The sequence below is a fragment of the Myotis daubentonii genome, chromosome 13, assembly GCF_963259705.1.
Source record: "Myotis daubentonii chromosome 13, mMyoDau2.1, whole genome shotgun sequence".
NCBI lineage: Eukaryota > Metazoa > Chordata > Mammalia > Chiroptera > Vespertilionidae > Myotis > Myotis daubentonii.
In genome coordinates this window covers 30,044,862-30,065,329 of record NC_081852.1, presented here as the reverse complement: position 1 = coordinate 30,065,329, position 20,468 = coordinate 30,044,862, and the positions used below count along the sequence as shown (strand labels likewise).

Here is a 20,468-nt window from a genome sequence, read left to right as displayed (position 1 = left end):
AAATCATACTGCTTACATAAACTAAGAGTTAACTAAAAGAAATTGATATTCAAAACCCCACTTGTCAGGAAAGAAGTGGAAAAAAGACCTGACAATTTTACTTCCTTTCCCTTTCCTTCTTAACAAGCAGGAAAATGGTCAAAAGATAGTCTGCAGAAGGGAAAAGGAGAGATATTAGTCAATAAGCTGACAATTAGCTCCTGAGTGATTGGGAATTTATACATTTTTAAACCTCATATTAATCATGGACTCATTATTTGACAAAAGAAAACTAGATGTTTTAAGGAAAATGAGAAGTGCTACTATTCCAAAGATGTACAACTCTTAATCTATGTCTACTACATAGTTCATGAAAAGACATAACATTTGAGAACAACAACAACAAAAAATCAGCTCTATTTTCTCATATCCATCTTTGAATCATAATTTCAATTTAATTTTTTAAAATATCTAAAAATGATAAAACCTCAATGAATAAAAAACTATTAAGATAGTATCACCAAAACATACAAGTACAAAGAGCAAGCAAATAATTCTGTGGCAGTAGGTTCTAAAATTATTAAAAACAAATTAAGATAATTATCAACTTAGATATAAAAATTATTAAAATGATACTTCTTACTTTAAATTTCTAAATGCTGTCAACCAATAGTGGTATATACACACATCATTTTAGGCTTGGGAACTATGTTTCTTCGATTTTTAAAGCACACTTTCAGACACACTTTCAGACAACTGACCTTACAGGGTAGAACTTTTAGATGGGTTGTGTGTTATAAACTTTAAATTATGCAAAAGAACCAGAAAGGGTCAGAACAATTACCCTCCTTGCATAGGAAAGAAGATCGGATTGGGAGTTAGGAAACTTAAATCCCAGACAAAATAATACGGGACCTTAAGCTGGTTACTTAACATCTCTATAATCTGAAAAATGACCAAAGAGATGGTTATTTCTTTTTCCTACCCTATGAATGACGGACGATATGATCAAATAGCTTATGCTTTACTCAGAACTTCCTTTACCCCCAACATTAGTGTTATAATTTTCGGTCACACATTTAAAATTTGGAAATAGTAAAGAACCTTGGGTCAATGCTACAACATTAATCAGAGGAAACAAATCATCAATACCTTCAGTTTAAAGGACAGCATTCTGAATAAAGGTGACGTACCTTTGGCTCAGACCCACTGGACCCCTCTTCTTCGTGGAGGTTAAGCCTTGGCTTGCCATCTGCAGGAGAAGTCCTACTCATCTTTTTCATACCGACAGGCACACAGGGTTTAGGCTCCTCTATTACAAACTTGCTGGTTTCTTCGAGAGATTTCTGATATGCTGCTAGTGATGATGCTGGTTCCTCAACACGACCATATCCGTGTGGTTTTGGTCTCAGAGTTTCCTTAGTACTCTGTTTGCCTACATCATTTTGGGATTCTGGAAAGTAAGATTTCGTCTTTGCTTCTGGAGTGACTTCTGCATGGTTCCCATTTGCTTCAAATTTCCCAGGTTCTCCTTTGAGATATGAGGTAATGGAATCTCTACATTGGTCTGGGCTGCAAAAGGTAAAACGTAGAAATTTACAATGGTAACACATGGCTGGAAATGGGTCTAAATTTTTAACAACTATGATTTGAAATACATTTGAAGGCATAAAATAGAAAGGCCTGAGAACTCGGCTCACTGGATTTCAAACTGTGAGGGGCAGTCCTGGGTGTGGGGGTGAGGAGGTGCTACGTAGGCTCTAGGCAGCTCCCAAGCTGGCTAGCTATGCTGTCATTGTTTGTGTTTTGTTTGATTGCACTTCTATAGCTGCTTGAATTCTATATCTTAAAAAGCAATCCTGAGCAGTTCATGGACCGCTCAGAGTCCCAGACCCACTAATTTAAAAGAGGAGGATATCTCAAAATGCTTTTATCCTGCCAGTGAAAAACCTGCTGCTAAGGCACAAAATGAATTCCTGTGATGAGAGCTGTGGCATCCCCTAGAACCCCAAATTCCAGTCTTTGTGTTTCCAATTATGATTCCTGCTACCATGTTTCCAGTTATAATTCTCTTCCTCGCTCCCATCTTTCTATGCCCCTGACCTCTGTGGACACTGACTGGTGCTCACCCACTGCTTTTACTTCCTGTGAGAACTATTTTCCTTTCAACTATTAAAAATCTTTCTCTTCCAGTAGTTAAAAAAAGTGATTTCTAATTTTTAGTCATTTCAGTATAGACTTTTTGTAGCTTGTGTATTGTGTTTAGTGTCTTTGCTTATTACCCGTAGACTTCTGAAGGCAATAACTATTGCAATGTTTTATATGTATAACATATTATGTATATATATGTAAGTATGTGTGTGTGTACACTTGTAATCAAATTGATTATCTAAACATGTTATCAAAAATATCAATAGCACACCCTATTCTGTTTGTGTAAGGATCCTATAACAGCGGTTCTCAACCTGTGGGTCGCGACACCTTTGGGGATCGAACCACCCTTTCAGAGGGGTCGCCTAAGACCATCGGAAAACACATATATAATTACATATTGTTTTTGTGATTAATCACTATGCTTTAATTATGTTCAATTTGTAACAATGAAATTGGGGGTCACCACAACATGAGGAGGTTGAGAACCACTGTTCTATAACATAACTACAACCATAAACTATACAACTGTATCTGAATGTAGACATCAGAAGTAGTGTTCTTTATTGTCTTGGCTCTTTGGTAGGGTGAACACAGAACTCACTGATGCTACCATTCTGCAAAAAAAGTTTTGTAAACTTCACCTTTGGGAATTTTATGGAGCAAGAGGCTTAGTAAGATGAAAATACTAAATTTGGTTATGAAATAATCTGTTTTCTTTGCATCCAACTTAAGTTTATCATTAGTTGCCATTGAAGTAAAATGTCTGATGTGTACATAAAAACATATTACTAACAGACTATTTGCATCAGTCATTTGGTATGCATGCTACAAGCTTTCTTTTTCAATATATAAACCTGTTTGAGGAAAGTAGTCATTCTTATTTTTAAAGCTGATTGAAGTGACATTCTTAGAGCTTAGAAATTCATCCAAAGTCACAAAGTGCAAACCTAATGATGGTGAGATTTGAATCAATGTCTGGAGGACATTAAACTCCCACCTTTCTAGAGTAAGGCCACTGTAAGAAGAATCAGATTCATAATTAGGGAATTACATTGGATATAAACAAATTTCAATCATGGCAAAATTATTTGGGCTAAAGAATTACATATACTGCCTAGCCAGTGTTGCTCAGTGGTTGAGCACCAACCCATGAACCAAGAGGTCACTGGTTCGATTCCTGGTCATGGCTCAGTCCCCATTGGGGCATGTGCAGGAGGCAGTCGATTGATGTTTCTCTTTCATCAATGTTTCCCTCTCCCTTCCTCTCTCTCTCTCTCTCTCTCTCTCAAAAAAAAAAAAATGGTACATATACTATATTTCAAATCACGTAAAACACTCATGTATAAAAAAGGAAGGATATTATATAAAAATGTGTTTTCTTAGTATGGTAGAAAGACAAAAGACTTTTCTTTTTCTTTGCGTTTTCTGTTAAGACATTTTAAAATATGTATGCAAAAAAAAATCCACCAAAATTTTAATGGTAGCTATTGCTAGACTGTGGGGTTGCATTGATTTTTTATAAATCTGTATTTTTAAAATTTGTATAATAAGCCTGCATATGTTTATATTTCTTTAAAACACTTGGAATTTATTTATTATATTCTTTTGAATGAGCATTAATTACTGGCTATGTGAAAAGAGTAGTCTTCTAAAGTAAAATGTACATCAATCTTTGGCATCTATTTCAAACTTTCTGCATTTCCCTCAGGCTGTCAATAGTTTTAAGAATTATATTTGCGCTTAATGTAATTTTCCCTGTCCAGATTAGCAAATGAACCAACCTTTAAAGCATGTATTATCCCCAAACTGGAATGGTCATGTAAAAAAGAGTAATTGCTGAAAAGCACATATTTAAACTACTAATATGTAACCTGTTTCGTTTTCCTTTTTCTGAAGCAGCCATACCTGTCATCCAGTCGATCTAGTAACCCACCAGTTATTCTTCGAGCTTGAGCCGGGGACTCTAGGTTTCCACTGGTCTCATTCTGCCAACCTGTAATTGAAGACATTTCCAGTTCTGCTTGCTGAACACGTTTAAGAATAGCCTCTACTTTTTCTTCTGTCATCTCCTCAGACTCTACTCCTTCTTCAAGTTGAATGTCCTCAAATAGAGATTTGAGTTTTTCTTCTGTCATCTCCTCATCAGGACCAGATTTTCCTTTCTCTTGCTGCTCAGAGCTGACTCTTACTTTTCTAGTATGTTTCAGTGGCTCTGCTGGTTTAACATCTTTTGGGACCCCAGCCATACTTCCAAGGTATCGAGGATACTCACTCAGATAAACATTCTCCAACTGGCTCTCATCTACATCGACTGCTTCGGGCATTTCTGTTATAGGCATTGAGTCTTCAAGTCTGCTGTCTTCTAAGGAAGTGTCTTCTGCAGTTACAACTGGAGGTCCATCTGCTGAATGCTCTACGTTTCCCCGGGAAGGCACTAGCCCATCACTCAGTCTACTGGGGGTTCTAAGGGGAGATTCTATGCTAGAGGTATCACTAAAATAATCATCTTGCTGGAAAGGGGTGGGTGGTGTGTAGTGCAACCCTGTGGGAGTTTCCAGTTCCACTTGAAGGGAAGGATAACCTATGGAAGACAGTACATTTGGACTGACTGGAATGAATTACGAACACATCAAACAAAAACACATGGAATGACTTAAATTATATCAGGTATGAAAATGTATGATGAATTACAGAATGATAAATTTATTGGTTTAGTTCAATTAAATGTAATACAATGAAATAAAAGGCTAGTGCAAACTATAATAAGATAGGATATTAATTAAGATATAGACTGCTTATCAATTTTGGTAATTTTAATATAACTTAAATACACAGATTAATGTAATCCAATATAAAGTTATTTGCCACTATATAAGATACATTTATTCCATGGCCAAATTTATTATCATTCAACTTTTAGCATGTAAAATCCATATTTTGGTGGATTAAATACAGCAAGCCACAAGAAACCAATTTTTATAATTACTTATAACTTATTTTAAGAACAGTGCATATGAGCGATTCTACCCAACTCTAATTTTTAGTTATTTCACATGAAATTTACAGCAAAGAAAAGTGAATTTAATATTTGGAAAGAAATGATTATTAGATTTTGGAAAAAAAATCTAAAACCATGTTAGGAAAAGGACTTAAAAAGCAGATAAAGTAGAAAAGACTCCATGTAAATTTTCAAGTGTCATAATGTGTCAGAGATGAAAGGGCTGTGGTGTATATGGACATTTTGGTAAACTTGGTGAGATGCGTCCACTCAGAACCATGAATCAAATAAAGAGAAAAAGGAAATGGTACAACAGAGACAGGAGGAAAACCATCTGCAAAGAGGTCTGAATATCCACGACAAGGCTATGAAACACGGAGGTTTATTAACCAGACTACATAGAGGGGATGGAGGGAGCAGGTCTCATGTTTTAAACTGTGCTGCATGGGCTAAGGGAGTATTTTTCTCTTTGAGCAGAGAGAAAAGTCAACAATGGTCTGGTCATGGTGAGGAAAGGAAGTTTTACAGAATTTCAACAAAGAGGAGAGACAGGAAAAAACAACAACACACAACGCAACCCAGCACATTTTCTGAATTACTAGTCTACAAAACTAAAGCCTCATTTTTCCATCAGTCCAAGGTAAATACCAACTTAACTTTTATTGTGAATTCAGATCACTATAGGTAAGTGAATATTTTCCTATTATGGTCACCTGTAGACCAGAATCTTGTTGAAAAGCTGGCTAAGATTAGCTGAGGTTTATAATCTGCACAAGTGATATTTATTTAATACACATATCCCTAAATTTCCCTATTCTGATTTTAAAATGTTAAAATTAAATGTAGTTTTCAATTCCATTGAATACGTCCATTGTTTCCTGGTGATCTTGTGTATTAGAGCTACTGTGCTTAAAAATTTTCCCAACAAAGAATATTAAAAGATTCTATAATTTGGCAATAATTCATCATTTGATAGAACATGATATATCTTTAGTACCAATACATGGTTTCACATATAAGATAAGGCTTTAAAGAGAGCTTTTCCCCAAGATTCTCTGGTGTTTATAAACTTAAAAGAGAAACCACTTTTGACATTATTACCCATCATTCTTATGTTATGGTATGCTTTAAATTTTCTGTTGACTTTGAGAACTTTTATCACATAACATGCAGAATTAGAAGTTATTGATTCTTGTTAGTCTAACTTTTCCAGTTTAAAACTGGAAAAAGAATCATATTTTCCAAAACATGGAATAGTGGAAAAATATCCCTAGTCTTTCTTCCTGCCTCCACACCATCATCAACATTTTTACTCAAAATTCATTCTAGGAATAATTTCCATTTGTGAAGGAAGATGAGCATCTTGAAAAACATAAGATATGTTATGCTTTTCTTAATACTTTGATGAAAAAAAGCCTAAATTTACATAATGAAGGAAAAATTACAATATCTATAAATGAAGCTAACATAAAAGACAAATTATGTTATTAGATACATACATGTTCATTGAATAGAAATTATGCTGCCTTTTATAAACTATATTAGTCAAGTAGGGTTTTCCCCCCCAACAAATAAATAGCACACAACGATAAAATAATGCTAAATAACTAAAATACTTTTTGAGTGACACATTAGACTTTTTTAGTACATACTTAAATACTGGGTCCCAAAACAGTAATTCAGTATTTTACTTAACAATTTGTATAATATATGCTTAAACTTGACCCAACACCTTACCTACTCGGTAAAACAGCTTGCAATTTGGTTTTGTCTATATACAATAGCTAATTCACTAGTTTTTAAGGTTAATGTGAAAATGACAAAAACTGTGTAGTGTCTAGATATTAAACCTTTTCCCATTTGGTCACATAAAATATTTGAAATAGAATTCTTTCAGATAACATATGCTTTTGTATCTCATTGTTCATATTTTACATAAGACATTTATCATTTGGTCCATTAGAGTATATATTTGCAGACTCTGGCAGAAAAAATGCTGTGAAAATGAGAAATTAAGTCAAGCAAATCATCATTTAGCTGGTTTAACTGACTTCCTTGTTTTACTGCACTTTCAAATTTTATCAAATGATTAAATAAATATGAACACTGGATTCAATTACCATCAACAGGGTCATGGAAAACATTGTTCTCATCTGCAAAACTTCTGGTGCCTGAAATATTTCCATAATCAAATATTGGTCCTTCTAGCAGAGTCACTATATCTATTCGATTAATTTTTGTCAAGACCGAAGTTAAGGCATCAGCTGAAAAGGAGGGGGAAAAAAAAGGTTGAAAATCCAAGGAAATTATTTCTTTCAGTCATCACAATATCCACACAAAGACATAGCTTTTGCGACCCTGCTGGTATTTTAGCTCTTCCTGATTGCAGCTCTGAAAACCAGAGGGCTCAGAAAACTGGCCACTCCTGGGAAGGTTTGTAAGGGTCTTAAGAATCACCCGATAAAGCTGTGCTTGAAGACAGCAACATTCATTCCATTGTAAGATGCAGAGCAGATGAGCCCCAAAATAGCTACATTCCTTTTAGTTATAAGGGGATCTCATAACATTTTAAACATGTTCCTCTCCTTTCAGACTGTCAAAATAGGTCGCCCTCATATCTAATGCTTAGCAATTTAATGACTTACTAAAATCAGGCTGACCTTACAATAACTTATTCCACATGGTTGTGGGTTGGCACTTGTCATAGTATAGCACTCTCCTATGCCTTCCACAGTAAAACAAAACCCAACAATATTAGAGAATTCTCTGCCACCACAGACCAAACTGTGTACAATGATGTGATTCCCTAATTTGATCTCTCTACTTCCCTGCACATCCATCTCTGACCATAGCAGTAACTTCATAGTGTTTGCCAACCACCCCACGATTTAACAGTTAGAATTACATTTTCACTTTTAATGGTCATAGAGAGAACTTCAGACAAAAACACAAAAAAAATTCCCTACTATTTGCTTTCTGAAAGCTTCCTAAAGATAGGTTAGAATATTTGCACTAAACTAATATAATTTCAAAAGACCTGCTACTACTTTTTGATTACTCTGATGTTATTAACAGTAGATTTATAGAAAATATTGGATATATGCAGTTATGAAAGTTAAAGTAATATAATTTTAGCATACTTGTAGCATTTTTTCCATCTCTGGTAACCCATTTTTTTAATAACATGAAGCTTTGAGAAATTAAAGAATTTGGATTTTCCACACGTATTTGATTGATTTCATCCACTGAAAAATTCAGTTCCCTTGCCAGTTCTGTAGAAAAGAAAAAGAGTTACTTAGATTTTGTATTCTACTTTTATCACATATTTCATTAAAAAAAAAAAAAAGAAAAGAATTTTACAGTAAAACCTAAGTATAGCCTTGGGCAATAATCATTATATACTTGATTTCTCAGGAAAGTAGTGATCCTACATAGGCTGTGATTGAACTCTTACTTAGTTACAATTAGATCATATAGTTTATTGATCTGCAGAAAGATTTGCTGGATTCTTTTAATTCAGCCAAATTATTCTTTCAATTCGAGCAAACTTCGTACCAGGGATATACAGTTCATAAATATTTGGCACAAGAGATGCTGGTGTTTTGCCTAGGCAGTCTTCATGAGGTACATCTTTTACTCACTTAATATTCTACTCTATATGTCATCAAGTTGCATGAACTTCACTTTGGAGGCTAAGGGATGACTCCAGGCCAGATCACTGTGTACGATATGCTGCCACATGTATACAAAATAAAGGGAGATAACTTTCTATCCATCTAGATGTATACACTTAATCTTGTTTATGCTGAGAGTGTCTTTGGGAAGATATGTATGAGTAGTAGCGGCTGCTTTAGTAGAGGGAAATGTAGAAGTCAAAGGTGAGAAGACTTATTTTTTTGTATAATTAAGAAAAGATTTATTAGGCATGTAGTACCTTAAATAATTATAAAAAGTAAGGAATGGTAAAAATATCCTTCCATGGAAAAGGAATTGGTCAAGATTCTATCTTGCTTAATTTTTTTTTTATTTAATCAAAAGGATATCTATTTTTACATTCAGTATTATTTTGTGTTGGTTTCAGGTATACAGCAAAGTGGTTAGACCATCATATTTCCAGCAATTTGTCAAAATGCATTCGGAGGCTCAAAAAAAGTCCATGTCGTTTGATCACGTGATTTTACTTTTAGAGATTGATCTTGACAATACTTAGGGTTGTACATAATGATTTACATACAAAGAATGTTCATTGTAGGCTTGTACTACTGAAAAATTGAAAACAATCCAAGTGTTGAACAAAAGAGTTAATTAATGTAATGCAATGCAGGGGCTTGCAAACTATTTTGATCAGAACCTACAATAAGAAATATATTGTGTATCTTGGTGTTGCTATAAATGAAACTGATCTTTATGGAGCAAAACTAGCCTTAATACATGTAATACACAGATGTCTTCTTTACCATTCTATTCCATTTAAAAACATAACCAAAGCATGAATTGATTTTATGACTCACTAATGACCCACAGTTAGAACAACATCATTGTATACTCTATTGGTTGTTATTGTTTAGCCATTAAAATCAAGATCAGAGAATATTTAATTTTGTAGAAACTATGTACTTGCAAATAAAAAAGCAGTAAGTTTCATAGTTAATATAACATTTAAAAGAGCATTTTTTTAAAAAAAATCAAAGTTCATTAAGATTACTTAACAGTGATTCTAATGGACAGATTTAAATTTTGTTCTTCTAATTGCTAATTTTCCTAATAATCTTTATTATCATATAGGAATTCAAATTTAAAAAATTAAATTTGTTTTTAAGTTCTTCATCTCTCTGTGTTTTAAGACAACTTACTGCCCAACAAGCTCTCATAACTGAGCTGTATCGTTTGTCTAGACTCGATGAAAGCTAAGACACATTGTCACTAAGAATTTTAGCGTTTTATAGCTTTGTGTCTGTCTATTCTTACATCACATTTTCTCCAAAAATTTACTCTGACAGAGAACTGGATTTGCTTATGGGAAATAATTTAATAGTTATGGGCATACAATACTGCAAAATCAACATTGACTCCACTTTATTTTCAGATTATAGTGTCCTATGGTAAAATATAAATACTATCTTTAATTTTATGTTAGCAAATGTTTACATACAGCAGATTGCTATTAACTCTCAACCTGCAAGGGATTACTCAAACCATCACCAGCCTCCTGGGTCTTAGCTGCATGTCTGAGAGCAAGGACTGGGTGGAAAGAGAGAGGAGGGTTCAATATGTAGGAGGGGGAGGGACTTATGGCAGTCAAAGGAAAATTATTTATATGAACTACTTTCATACTCTTCCTTTTAACAGCATAGATAATTATTTCCCTGAGTCTAGATGTATGTCACTGATGGTATGCAAGATGACTTTAAAATATATTTTATTGATTTTTTACAGAGAGGAAGGGAGAGAGATAGAGAGTTAAAAACATCGATGAGAGAGGAACATCGATCAGCTGCCTCCTGCACATCTCCTACTGGGGATGTGCCCGCAACCCAGGTACATGCTCTTGACCGGAATCGAACCCGGGACCTTTCAGTCCACAGGCCGAAGCTCTATCCACTGAGCCAAACCGGTTTCGGCAAAAGATGACTTTAGCTATGACAATAATTGACATTTTAAAACTATTATGTTTTATGGCTATGAATTTAAACAAATACACTCAACCTACAGAATATTCCTTTTCTGCATAAATAGTTCCATTCATTTCACTATTTTTTAAAATTTTACTTAAAAATTTAAATTTACCATCATTCCTTTGTTTTCTTGCTTATGTAATTATTGAAAATGATCCTTTGATATAAGTTTTCCTTTAAATAAATATTTGAGCGTAAAATGGAGTCAATTTACAACTATCAGCTAAATAAACATGTAGATAATGTGTATATCATAAAAATTGTGAAGATGACTCATGAATGATTGAAATTTTTTAAACCTAGGCATGGATTAATTTAACTGTTGCCTGAGAGAGCTGCTCTAAGGGCATAAACCAGGGGTGGGGAATCTTTTTCTGCCAAGGGCCATTTGGATATTTATAACGTCATTCTCAAGCTATACAGAATTATCAATTTAAAAATTAGCCTGCTGTATCTGGTCAAACACTTAATTAACTCACCCCTAATGCCTTGGCAGGGCCAGACCAAATGATTTCGCGGGCCTTATACAGCCCACGGGCCAGAGGTTTCCCACCCTGGCATGTTTAAAATTTTTAAATTACTTAAAAGTCATAGGCCTTAGCTACGTTTTCTTTTATGCCAGAAAATAAATTTCCTATTAGATAAAAGGTTATCCTATATTACCAGAAATGGCATTGTGAGAAAGTGCTTACAATCAAGGTGAAATAAAGATTTAAATTTATATTCTTCAGTGAATATGCATAGGAAAAGCCTTGGAAAACACAGTATACAGTACTATCAGTAATTATTTCTGGGTAGGTAGAATTATAATATTTTTTACTCATTGCTTGTTTTTTTATAATGAACCGCCTGTGAATAAGACAGAGAATTTAAGAAACTATCTGTTTCATTCGGGTTTATACACACTTACCTGTCCAACTAAGTCCCAGGTGATCGGCTACTATTGCCATCCTGATATCTGTCCGTTCACATGGACTCTGTGGACCTACGATTTACAATTTCTTAATTAAAATAATCATCAAGAAAAACAGGATACTGGAAAATTGCTTTGAGCAGTACTCAGATTTTACAGAGAGACTAGTGCTAACACTGTACACTTAACTGTGTCCTAATCACCTACATGAACACCTCTTTTCACAGGACTCACTTGATTTTCGCCTGCATCAGGCCAAATGTCAGACTACATGGATGCTCAATGTAATGGAACTGAACATGCTGACAGGCTAGCTACTTTACAACCGTTACAGAAGTGTTGTGTTTGTGAAAACACCATGATGGGGTTTCAACTTCTGTGCTTTTACTTTCACAGAATCATATCCGTTAGCACATTAAAAAAAAATTTGCTCATCATGAATGACACCAATATCTTCAGCATGCTTCCCTAGCTGTCTATGGTGTAGTTTGGTTAGAAGGAAGAAAGAGGAGGATATATACACAGCACATACAGATGACAATGACAGAATGAGAAACTACGGTTAAGTCACTCCACAGGCAATCACAACAGTGCATGCACTAGGGTCTACGGGTTGGAAAGTGTTTACAAACTAGGCTCGTTCTCCAGGATGTGAGCAAAGAGTGCTCGAGAAACCTGACTGCCTTCATTCTCACCAGTCCTCCTACTGCTCCTTTTCTCACTGCCGGCCTTTTCACTCTTTGATTTTAAAGGTGCTGCCTCTGTTTTCTTATCTCTAGCAGACTTCGTTGTAACTGAAGGCTGGCCACCCCGGGAACTCTCGGACAACGACGTGTTTCTTGAGGTACTGTCTTCCTCATCCGACACCTCGGACTGCATCTTTTTCTCTTCTTCAGAGAGGCGGTCCACAAGCTTTAAGGTCTCACCACTAATTCCCTTAAAATATTCAATGGAATGTTTACAAACTTCCTTAAGCTGACTTTTCCTGACGTGAACTGTGGTGGTAGCATTGGAGGTGGTGACACAGGTGGATCTTACCTTTACTGGCAACTTGGATGGCAGGTGTTTGGCCTTGTCTTTCTCTGGCTGCCCTTGCTTATGTGGGGTGCATGCTTTCCTAACTGAAGCTGTGTTATCCCTGTGTGTGTTTTTTACTGGAATTCTGGACTTTACGTCTAGACATGAAGAAGAGGTAAGGGTTTTGGCTTTCTCAGATGGACTAACCTGCTTCATTTTACTCCCTTTCATGTTTGGCATATGATTTGGTGGGAAGGTATCTTTTGCTGAAGTGGCCTTTATGGGAAGTTTGGATTTGCGCCTAATCCCTACCGGTGCCTGTGTCTTTTGCTGCTCTCCAAGCACTTTCTGCTTCTCTCTCACACAGTGTCCCTGTGGCACCCCTGTCTTTTTTCCTGATGAGCTTTTCACTGGATTAGCTTTCTCTGTGGTACGAGTGGGTGCGGCGTGTTCTGTCAGAACTACGTTACTTGTAATGTTATCTGTCTGTATAGTGGAAGAATCCAAATTGTTGTTGTTATTAAAGTTATCTTTTTGAAAATCGTGTTTTTCTTGGGGCCTAGCACCCATGTGGCTATCGGCTGAATTTGAAACCACTGTTATAGTTTCATTTTCTAATCCCTGACAACTGGTCATCACAGCTTCTATCTTATCTGTGACTTCTCCAGGGCCTTCTTTCTTCATGGTCATGGTGGACGCAGAAATCCCCATTTTTATAGGCGTGCGCAACTTGGGGTCAACTTTCAAGGTGTTAGTGGCTGCTGCTGACTTCTCCAGGGAGGCACTACTGGGTGTGCCTTCCTGACACTCTCCGCTGGTCGGGATGCTGGGTTTAGGTTCGACCGCAGGTGCCTCTACATTTCTCTCTAGATTGGTTTCTACAGTGGTGTCCCCTGACTGTGGCTGTGGTGTGGCAGTGACCATACTTTTATCCCCTTCCCCCTGGTCCCCTGACTTCCCTTCAGAAGTATGCTCACCAATCTGGAAAAATTGGAGCCTCTCTTCAACAAAATCCCTCTTGCTCATGTCAATTGCACCACTGCGAGTCATCTCAAACATTTTTCCTTCATGAAATGGGAAGGGGTTAGGCTCACTAGTTGGGGTACTTTCATCGGTTGGTGTTCTGGCTGGCGTTGTATCAGGGGTTGTTGCCGGAGAGCGGTCTTCCACAGCCAGACCAAATGGCTTAGTTTCATCTTCCCGGGATTTACTGTCAAAAACGTCATCATCCCCTCGGTTATTAGACCAAGGGTCAAAATCTAGACCTTTGGTAGCTACTGTTTTAAAAGGAGTGGCAAATTCTTCATCTACTTTGTAACTGAAATAAGTATCAGGAAACACTGATCTGTCAGGATGTCTGCCTTCTAGGGTGAAAAACTGGGCCCCTGACTTCTGATCAGTCTTATCAGGAGTCTTTTCTGACGAAGAGCTTTTGGAAGATGGCTTATCTTCATCTGGTCCCACCCTTCCCTCCTCCTCGATGACTTCAAGTTTACTTTGGCTAAAGGAGCGATCAGCTGGCTTCAGAATGCCCTCTGTGTTCCAGATGTCTTTCTTAATTTCCATGGTCTGACTTGGGAGTTTGGAATCACTCTCCGTCAAGCCATCATCTTCATCTTGCAGGTCATAGCCATCAAGAGAGTCAATCTCTGTGGCATCTGTATCATGAGAAAACTCGGCCGTGGTAGCAATGGAACACTCTGTGATGGACTGGTCGTTGTTCCCATTCTGGGCAGTTTCATTCTGAGGCGAATCAAGGCCAAATTCACGATCTTTTCCAGATCCATTAGTTTCTAATTCTTTCTGGTTGGAAGCCTTTTCAGCAGAAGCTTTGGGTTTTGTCATTTCTTTTTGATCACTGTCTGCTTCCTTTAATTTGAAGGTGTATTTTTTAACTGGAACTGGTTGATAAAGTGATTCATCATCGCTCGAATCACTGACGTCTGCCCCAGGAGGAACTGGGGAGGGTGGCTGCACTCGGATGACTGGCTCAGCCAGCTGGTACTTGTCATGCTCATCTTGCAGACTGACTTCAATCATGCCAGCCTCTCTTTCAGGCAGAGAAAGATCCTTCTCTGACTCCATCTGGTCTGCATCCAGCGGCGGAGGAGGGGGGAACTCGATATAGGCAACTCTGTTGGTTTTGGGTCTTTGGTTAGAGTCTTTGCTCACACTGCTAGGCAATTCGTGCGGGCCTATTATCTCCTCCACTGTAGTCTGCTTTAAGGAGGACGACTTGCCCTGCTCCTCCTCCTCCGATTCCTCAGAAACCTCGGGAATTGGGCTGGGTTTACCTGGTATATAAGCTATGAGTGAGTCTGGTGTCTTAGACGTAAATTCGTAACTCACTTCCTCTGAACTGGGTGTTTCTGGGGTTAAAGGGCTTTTCCCAGAGCTGTCTAGAAAGGAAACTTGCTCTAGAGTATCATCTTCCGGACTACCTTGGGGCGAAGGAGGCTGCTTTTGCTGTCTGGTTGTATAAAAGGTCCCCCTGGTCTCTTGTACTGTCTTACATTCCTGACTGATGATTTTTTTCACACTTCCTTGTTGTATCTCCTTTTCATACTGCTTCCCCACCTGTACAAAACTGACATAAACAGGTAAAGTTTTTATCTCTTTCCCTCCCTCTGGCGGGGCTAGTGGTGCAACTTTTTCCAATCCATCAATGGGACTGTGGTCGAATACTTCGCTAGAGGGAGATTCTTTTCCTGGGCTAAAGTCTAAAGAATCAGGAGATTTGGTGGGGGAGCTTTCAGTTTCATCGAGAGAGGGGCATAAGCCTACATAACTCTGATGTTTGGAAACTTTGCTGATTTCTGAATAGGTAACTTTTTCATCTTCTAGAGAATTAAAGTGCTGTGTCTCCACTGTCTCTTTGTGACTTGACTGGGGTGACTTTTGAGATAGTTCATGCTTTGGAAATGGCGACTGCTCACAAAAACCAACGGCAACATTAGAAGACGGCATTCTCCGCTCATCGGCCATCCTGACTGGGATGTGCGACACCGCTGAGCTCTCACTTCTCCTGGAAGGTTGATCGAGAGCCCCGCCAGGACGGTCCCCTTCTTTCACAACATATTCCCTGTACAAGACCTTTTTGGAGGGAGATTTTACAGTCATTTCCTTAACTTCTGAGAGAGAGCCATTTGTTAACAATTTGTGTTCTCTCTCAGTCACAGACACAAATTCACTCCTGGGATCAACAATTTTACTCTCAGGGTGACCAATGTGATTCTCTCTTACATCATGAACAAGTACATGCGAAAGCTTTTCTTTTTGCGACTTATTGTTAGCGGCTCCAGAACTTTCCCATGTTCTAAAGACCTTTTTGTCCCAGGGTCCCTTAGTTGCTAAATCTGAGGTTACATGACATGTCAAGTCTTTAGCCTGTTGCTCAGAAAAGTAGTCAGGCATCGCTTTACTTGACATTTCAGTTCTCTGTTTTTTCACATCATCAGAGCCAGAATCATTTACAACAATCTCACTGCTTTGCTCGGGCTCATCTTTAGCTTTTAATACCATAAAATCTTTTTGGACAGGTACTCTTTCATCTGAGAGGTCTATTGCCTTCTGCTGTTTTTCTCTAGCAAAAAGTTGGTAGACAGGTAGCTTGCTCTCCTGCATTTTTTTAACTGGGATTCTGGATTGGCCATCTGGCTTCTTGTCCTCTTGAGTCACGTCCTTACTTTTGGCCTGTGCACCTTGTTCAAATTTTAATCTAATGGAGCTCAGTTTAGATTGTTTGAGCTGAAACCCAGACTGGGGCCCTTCTGGTGCTTTGCTCTGTGGCACGCTTCCTTGGGCTTCCTCTGTGGACTTGCTGTCCTCAGTCTGTTGGGACAGGACCTTCTTCTCCGGGCTGCTGGGCAGACTGGACGCTTTCCTCTCACTGGCTCTGGGGAGGCTTGGTCCATCACGGGCATGCTGCCTCGCCTTAACCCACTCATCGCTGGATGCCAACAGTTCTGTCAGCGTTACTTTCTCGGGGCTGCTACTGGTAGAGCTTTGAGAAGAGTATTCCTTGCCATTTCTTGGGCGTGCCTTTTTCTCTGGGGACTGCAGTTCATCATTGAGCTTTTCGGTTTTGTCACGAAAAAACTGTGACACTTCAGTCAGTTTTTCTTCAGCTTCCTTCACAGTCCTGTCCACCCTATCTTCATACATCAACTTCTCTCTACCTCTGTCTAATCTGTCCTCAGTAAAGCGCATCCACATGGCATGTTTTGGACTACTACCATCGCCAGAATAGTGCAACACTGTCACTTTATCAAAATGCTCATCTTTAGACACTTTACCTACACCATTTTCAGACACATCTTTATAGATTTTGGAGAGAATTTCTTTTTTGGGGGCAGTGACTACTTTTTCTCTGGACCGCTTATCAGACCCCTGTAACTCTGAGCTAGAGGGTCCTGCATGGTCTGTCACCGATTCCTCAGTATCGGAATGAGACACATCTAGCTTTTCTGACAGAAGCATTTTCTCAGCAAACCTGTAAGACTCCCCTCTTAGTTCTGACAACTCATCGTCATGGTATTCTATTGAGTGTTGACTCAAAAGCTTCAATGTTTTATAAGAGTCATCAGATATGAGTTGAGCAGAACTAGGGCGACTATCTTCTTCTTGGGACACAGGAGTGTTTACTCTGGAAGACTCCAGATAAGAAGGCAAGGACTCTTCTGCAGTGAGTTCTTCCTCTTCTTGCTGACCCTGTTCCTCTGAACAAGGAAAAGCATCGTGTTTTTCTGGCAGAAAATCTTTTAGGTTAACATCTCCCCGGGATAAGTCTTTCTGATACACATACATTTCCTTTTCTGGATGCTTTTTGGTTTCTCTAATAATGACTTCAGTAGGCTCAGCTTGGTTACCTTTTTCGATGTGGACTTCTATTATACGCTCCAGTTTGGGTTTCATTTGGTTGTCCTTCTCTGCGTGCTGGGCTGAGGTTTCAGCAGCAGACTTGTGAACATCTGGGGCCACTGCCGACTTATGTTCAAACAGACCTGCCAGTTCTTTGGAAGGGTCCCGCCCGGACTGAAAGGCCTTCATGATGTCATGGACCGACATGGTTTCTTCAATTCTTTCAGAGGCGCCTTCGCTGCCTGGTGGAGAATGATAAACTGTCCTGGTAGTAGTGGTTATGTGTGTCTCTTCTTTGACACGCATGCCTTTGCTCAAAGCTCGACTGTGGTCATCTTTATCACTACTGGCTTTCATTTGAAATGCTTTAACTTTTTCTTTAATACTGGAAGTGCTGGGCTTGGGTTCTAATTCCATAAACGTGGGTGGCGGTTTGGGTGACGCGGGCTCCTCTGGTTGGGACTGGGAAGCCTCTCCGGCTGAGGGCTCATAGCTCCTGATAACATGAACCACTTCGGTTCTCGTTTCTGTGATGACAGGAGGGATGGGGACTTCATGAAAAAGCGGCTTGGGACCAGTGCTTTCAGCGCTCTGTGGGGCTGAAGGTGTTTTTTCACTTCTCGTTTCAAAGCCGCTGTCAGACAAGGGACTTTTATCTTGGTCGTGCTGAGAAAAGTCATCTGGAGACTCTAAAATAGCATCTGTTCCAAAAAAGGAATCGGCCATTTTACACAGTTCCTTCTCGGAGGTGGAGGGCCTCATGGAGGCGGGAGGCATTTTGAGTTTGTGTTCCTGCAAAGCAATTGCTGGTTTTAAAATTCTTTTCTGTCTCTCTTCACCGTCTTTCTTTGCATCCTCAAACTTGTATTTTAAGTTTGTCAATGAACTACTCCCAATATCATTCGCTAGGTAATCAATCACCTTGGTCAGGCTGTAATCCTTATCGGAGGCAGCTTTTGCTTTGACTTGCACTCGCTCGGGCAGAGTGGGAGAACGGCTCGCAGCAGCTTGCTGTCTCGCTTCTCTGATTTCTTCGGAACTGAATTCTATCCAGTCGTCTTCGGGAGAGTGTCCTTTGTCACTCTTTGGTGATTTGGGTGGTCCTTTATTATCGACACACACATCTTTTTTAAGGATTTCGCTAACTTTCACTAAGTCTTCCTTTACTTTCTCAACAATTTTGAAAGGTTCTTCGTCCTCCACTCTCCCTTCTTTGGGGAGTTCATGCTGGAATGGCTTCTCCTCAGGCACATCTGTTTGTAGTATTGCTGTCATCCGCATGAGGTCCTCTTTCATTTCAGCCACATCTTTTAATATCTCCTGACTGGAAGATAAAGAAGATGGTGCAGACAACTTAAGGGCAGAGGGTGCAAGGAACAAAGATGACTTGACTGGGGATGAAGTTCGATTGAAATGGGGCTGAGGACGTGTCTCCGTAGTCAATGTTTTAATGGGGGACAGCAAGGCTGCTGCTGATTTTGCAAGTGAATTAGAGTCTGGGAGTTTCTTTAATGCTGGTTCTGGCAAAACATTGACTACAGAGTATACTGGCACTGTTATTACCGATGAAGTTACAGATGAGGTAGTTGCAGATATTGACGACCCAAGGGATGCATAGAGTGCACTTGCGGAAGGAGTTCTGAGAGACTGAAAAGCTGATGGTGCTGAAGAAACATATGACCTGAGTGGGGAAAATGGCATTGCTGTCGTAGAAAACACTTTCTCAACTGTTTCTGTGGCGGCATTAACCACAGCGCTTACAGAGTTTGTAGCTGTAGAAATTTTTTCCTGTAACGTGGCAGTGGCTTTGCATCCATTAATTAAAGTTGAAGATGATGGATATTTCAGAGGGGAAATAGATCCATTGACTAATGCTACCTCTGCATGTCCAGGCATCTGCTTCACAGGCGATGAGAGAGAAGAGGCCATCGTAACTTTTGCCGATGAAATGATATCAACTGCTGATTTAGCTGGAGACACCACTGACTTTAAAGGCGAAGATATTAGCGGCGCTGCTGATGTAATGATTGACTTAAATGGCAAACTTGAGGAATACATATTAATGTTTGACTTGGGGGAGGCCGGGGGTGTCATAGTAATTGATGACCTCTCCAAAAGAGACCCTGCTGTAGTCACTGGAGAGGTTCGAGAGGAAAACATAGAACTGGACGGCAGCCCCTTTAAAGGCGAGGCCTCCGTGACTGTGGGCGCTCTAACCAGGGTACCAGAAGACACTTGGATATTGTATGGAGATTGTGACACCACTGTTTTTATTGGCGAAGAAATTGTCCGAAAGGATCTAATTGGAGATGCCACATCACTAATGGATTTAACTGAAGATGTAGTTGACGCGCCTAATGTGGATTTGATTGGAGAAGGAGTCGAAACGGACCAAATGGATTTTAACGGAGAAGCTGATGGCGTATTTGAGGAAGAACTTGATAAGGAAGTGAAGCCTGACTTGGCTGGCCCGGGCACTGTGATCGGAGCTGTGGTCCAGGACTGGTATGGTCTTGTAGAAAAGAATGGCTTGTATGAGTAAGTAGTGGGGAGGGATCTTGTTGCTCCTGCACTCCGTTCAACTGTTTCTTAAATTTTAAAATGAAATCAAACACAAAAATCAACAAAAATGGTTGAGAAACAGAGAGACCAGAGAAAAAAATTGGTCAGTAAACTTTGAAATATTACAAAAGCAAGTACAATTGTTTGCATGATTTAGAATGGAAGAGGCCAAAGGAACAATTAAGCAAAAGAGGGGAAAAATTTCTACAGACATAACTAATCCAAAGTAAAAAACACACAAAACACTAAATAAATAAAAAACAGAGCAATGTGAAATGAAAGACAGAAAAAGCACGTCGCAACCAAATAG

The 20,468-nt window shown here is 38.8% G+C and overlaps 1 protein-coding gene across 19 annotated transcripts in view; it reads right to left on the bottom strand.

Annotated features, from left to right (window-relative positions):
• Window positions 1-20,468, bottom strand: part of ANK3 (ankyrin 3) — a 462,225-nt gene that overhangs the window by 18,604 nt on the left and 423,153 nt on the right. For 12 of the 19 annotated variants that reach the window (XM_059662640.1, XM_059662634.1, XM_059662635.1 and 9 more), the window contains 6 exons: window positions 12,415-20,184; window positions 11,717-11,791; window positions 8,272-8,403; window positions 7,252-7,395; window positions 4,039-4,126; window positions 1,173-1,551 (listed from right to left, as the gene is read on the bottom strand). In XM_059662640.1, the coding sequence (XP_059518623.1) occupies window positions 1,173-1,551; window positions 4,039-4,126; window positions 7,252-7,395; window positions 8,272-8,403; window positions 11,717-11,791; window positions 12,415-20,184 (8,588 nt within the window). Of the gene's footprint in view, window positions 1-1,172; window positions 1,552-4,038; window positions 4,715-7,251; window positions 7,396-8,271; window positions 8,404-11,716; window positions 11,792-12,414; window positions 20,185-20,468 lie in introns of all 19 variants that reach the window. The other 7 variants (XM_059662649.1, XM_059662647.1, XM_059662650.1 and 4 more) reach the window with 5 other exon arrangements.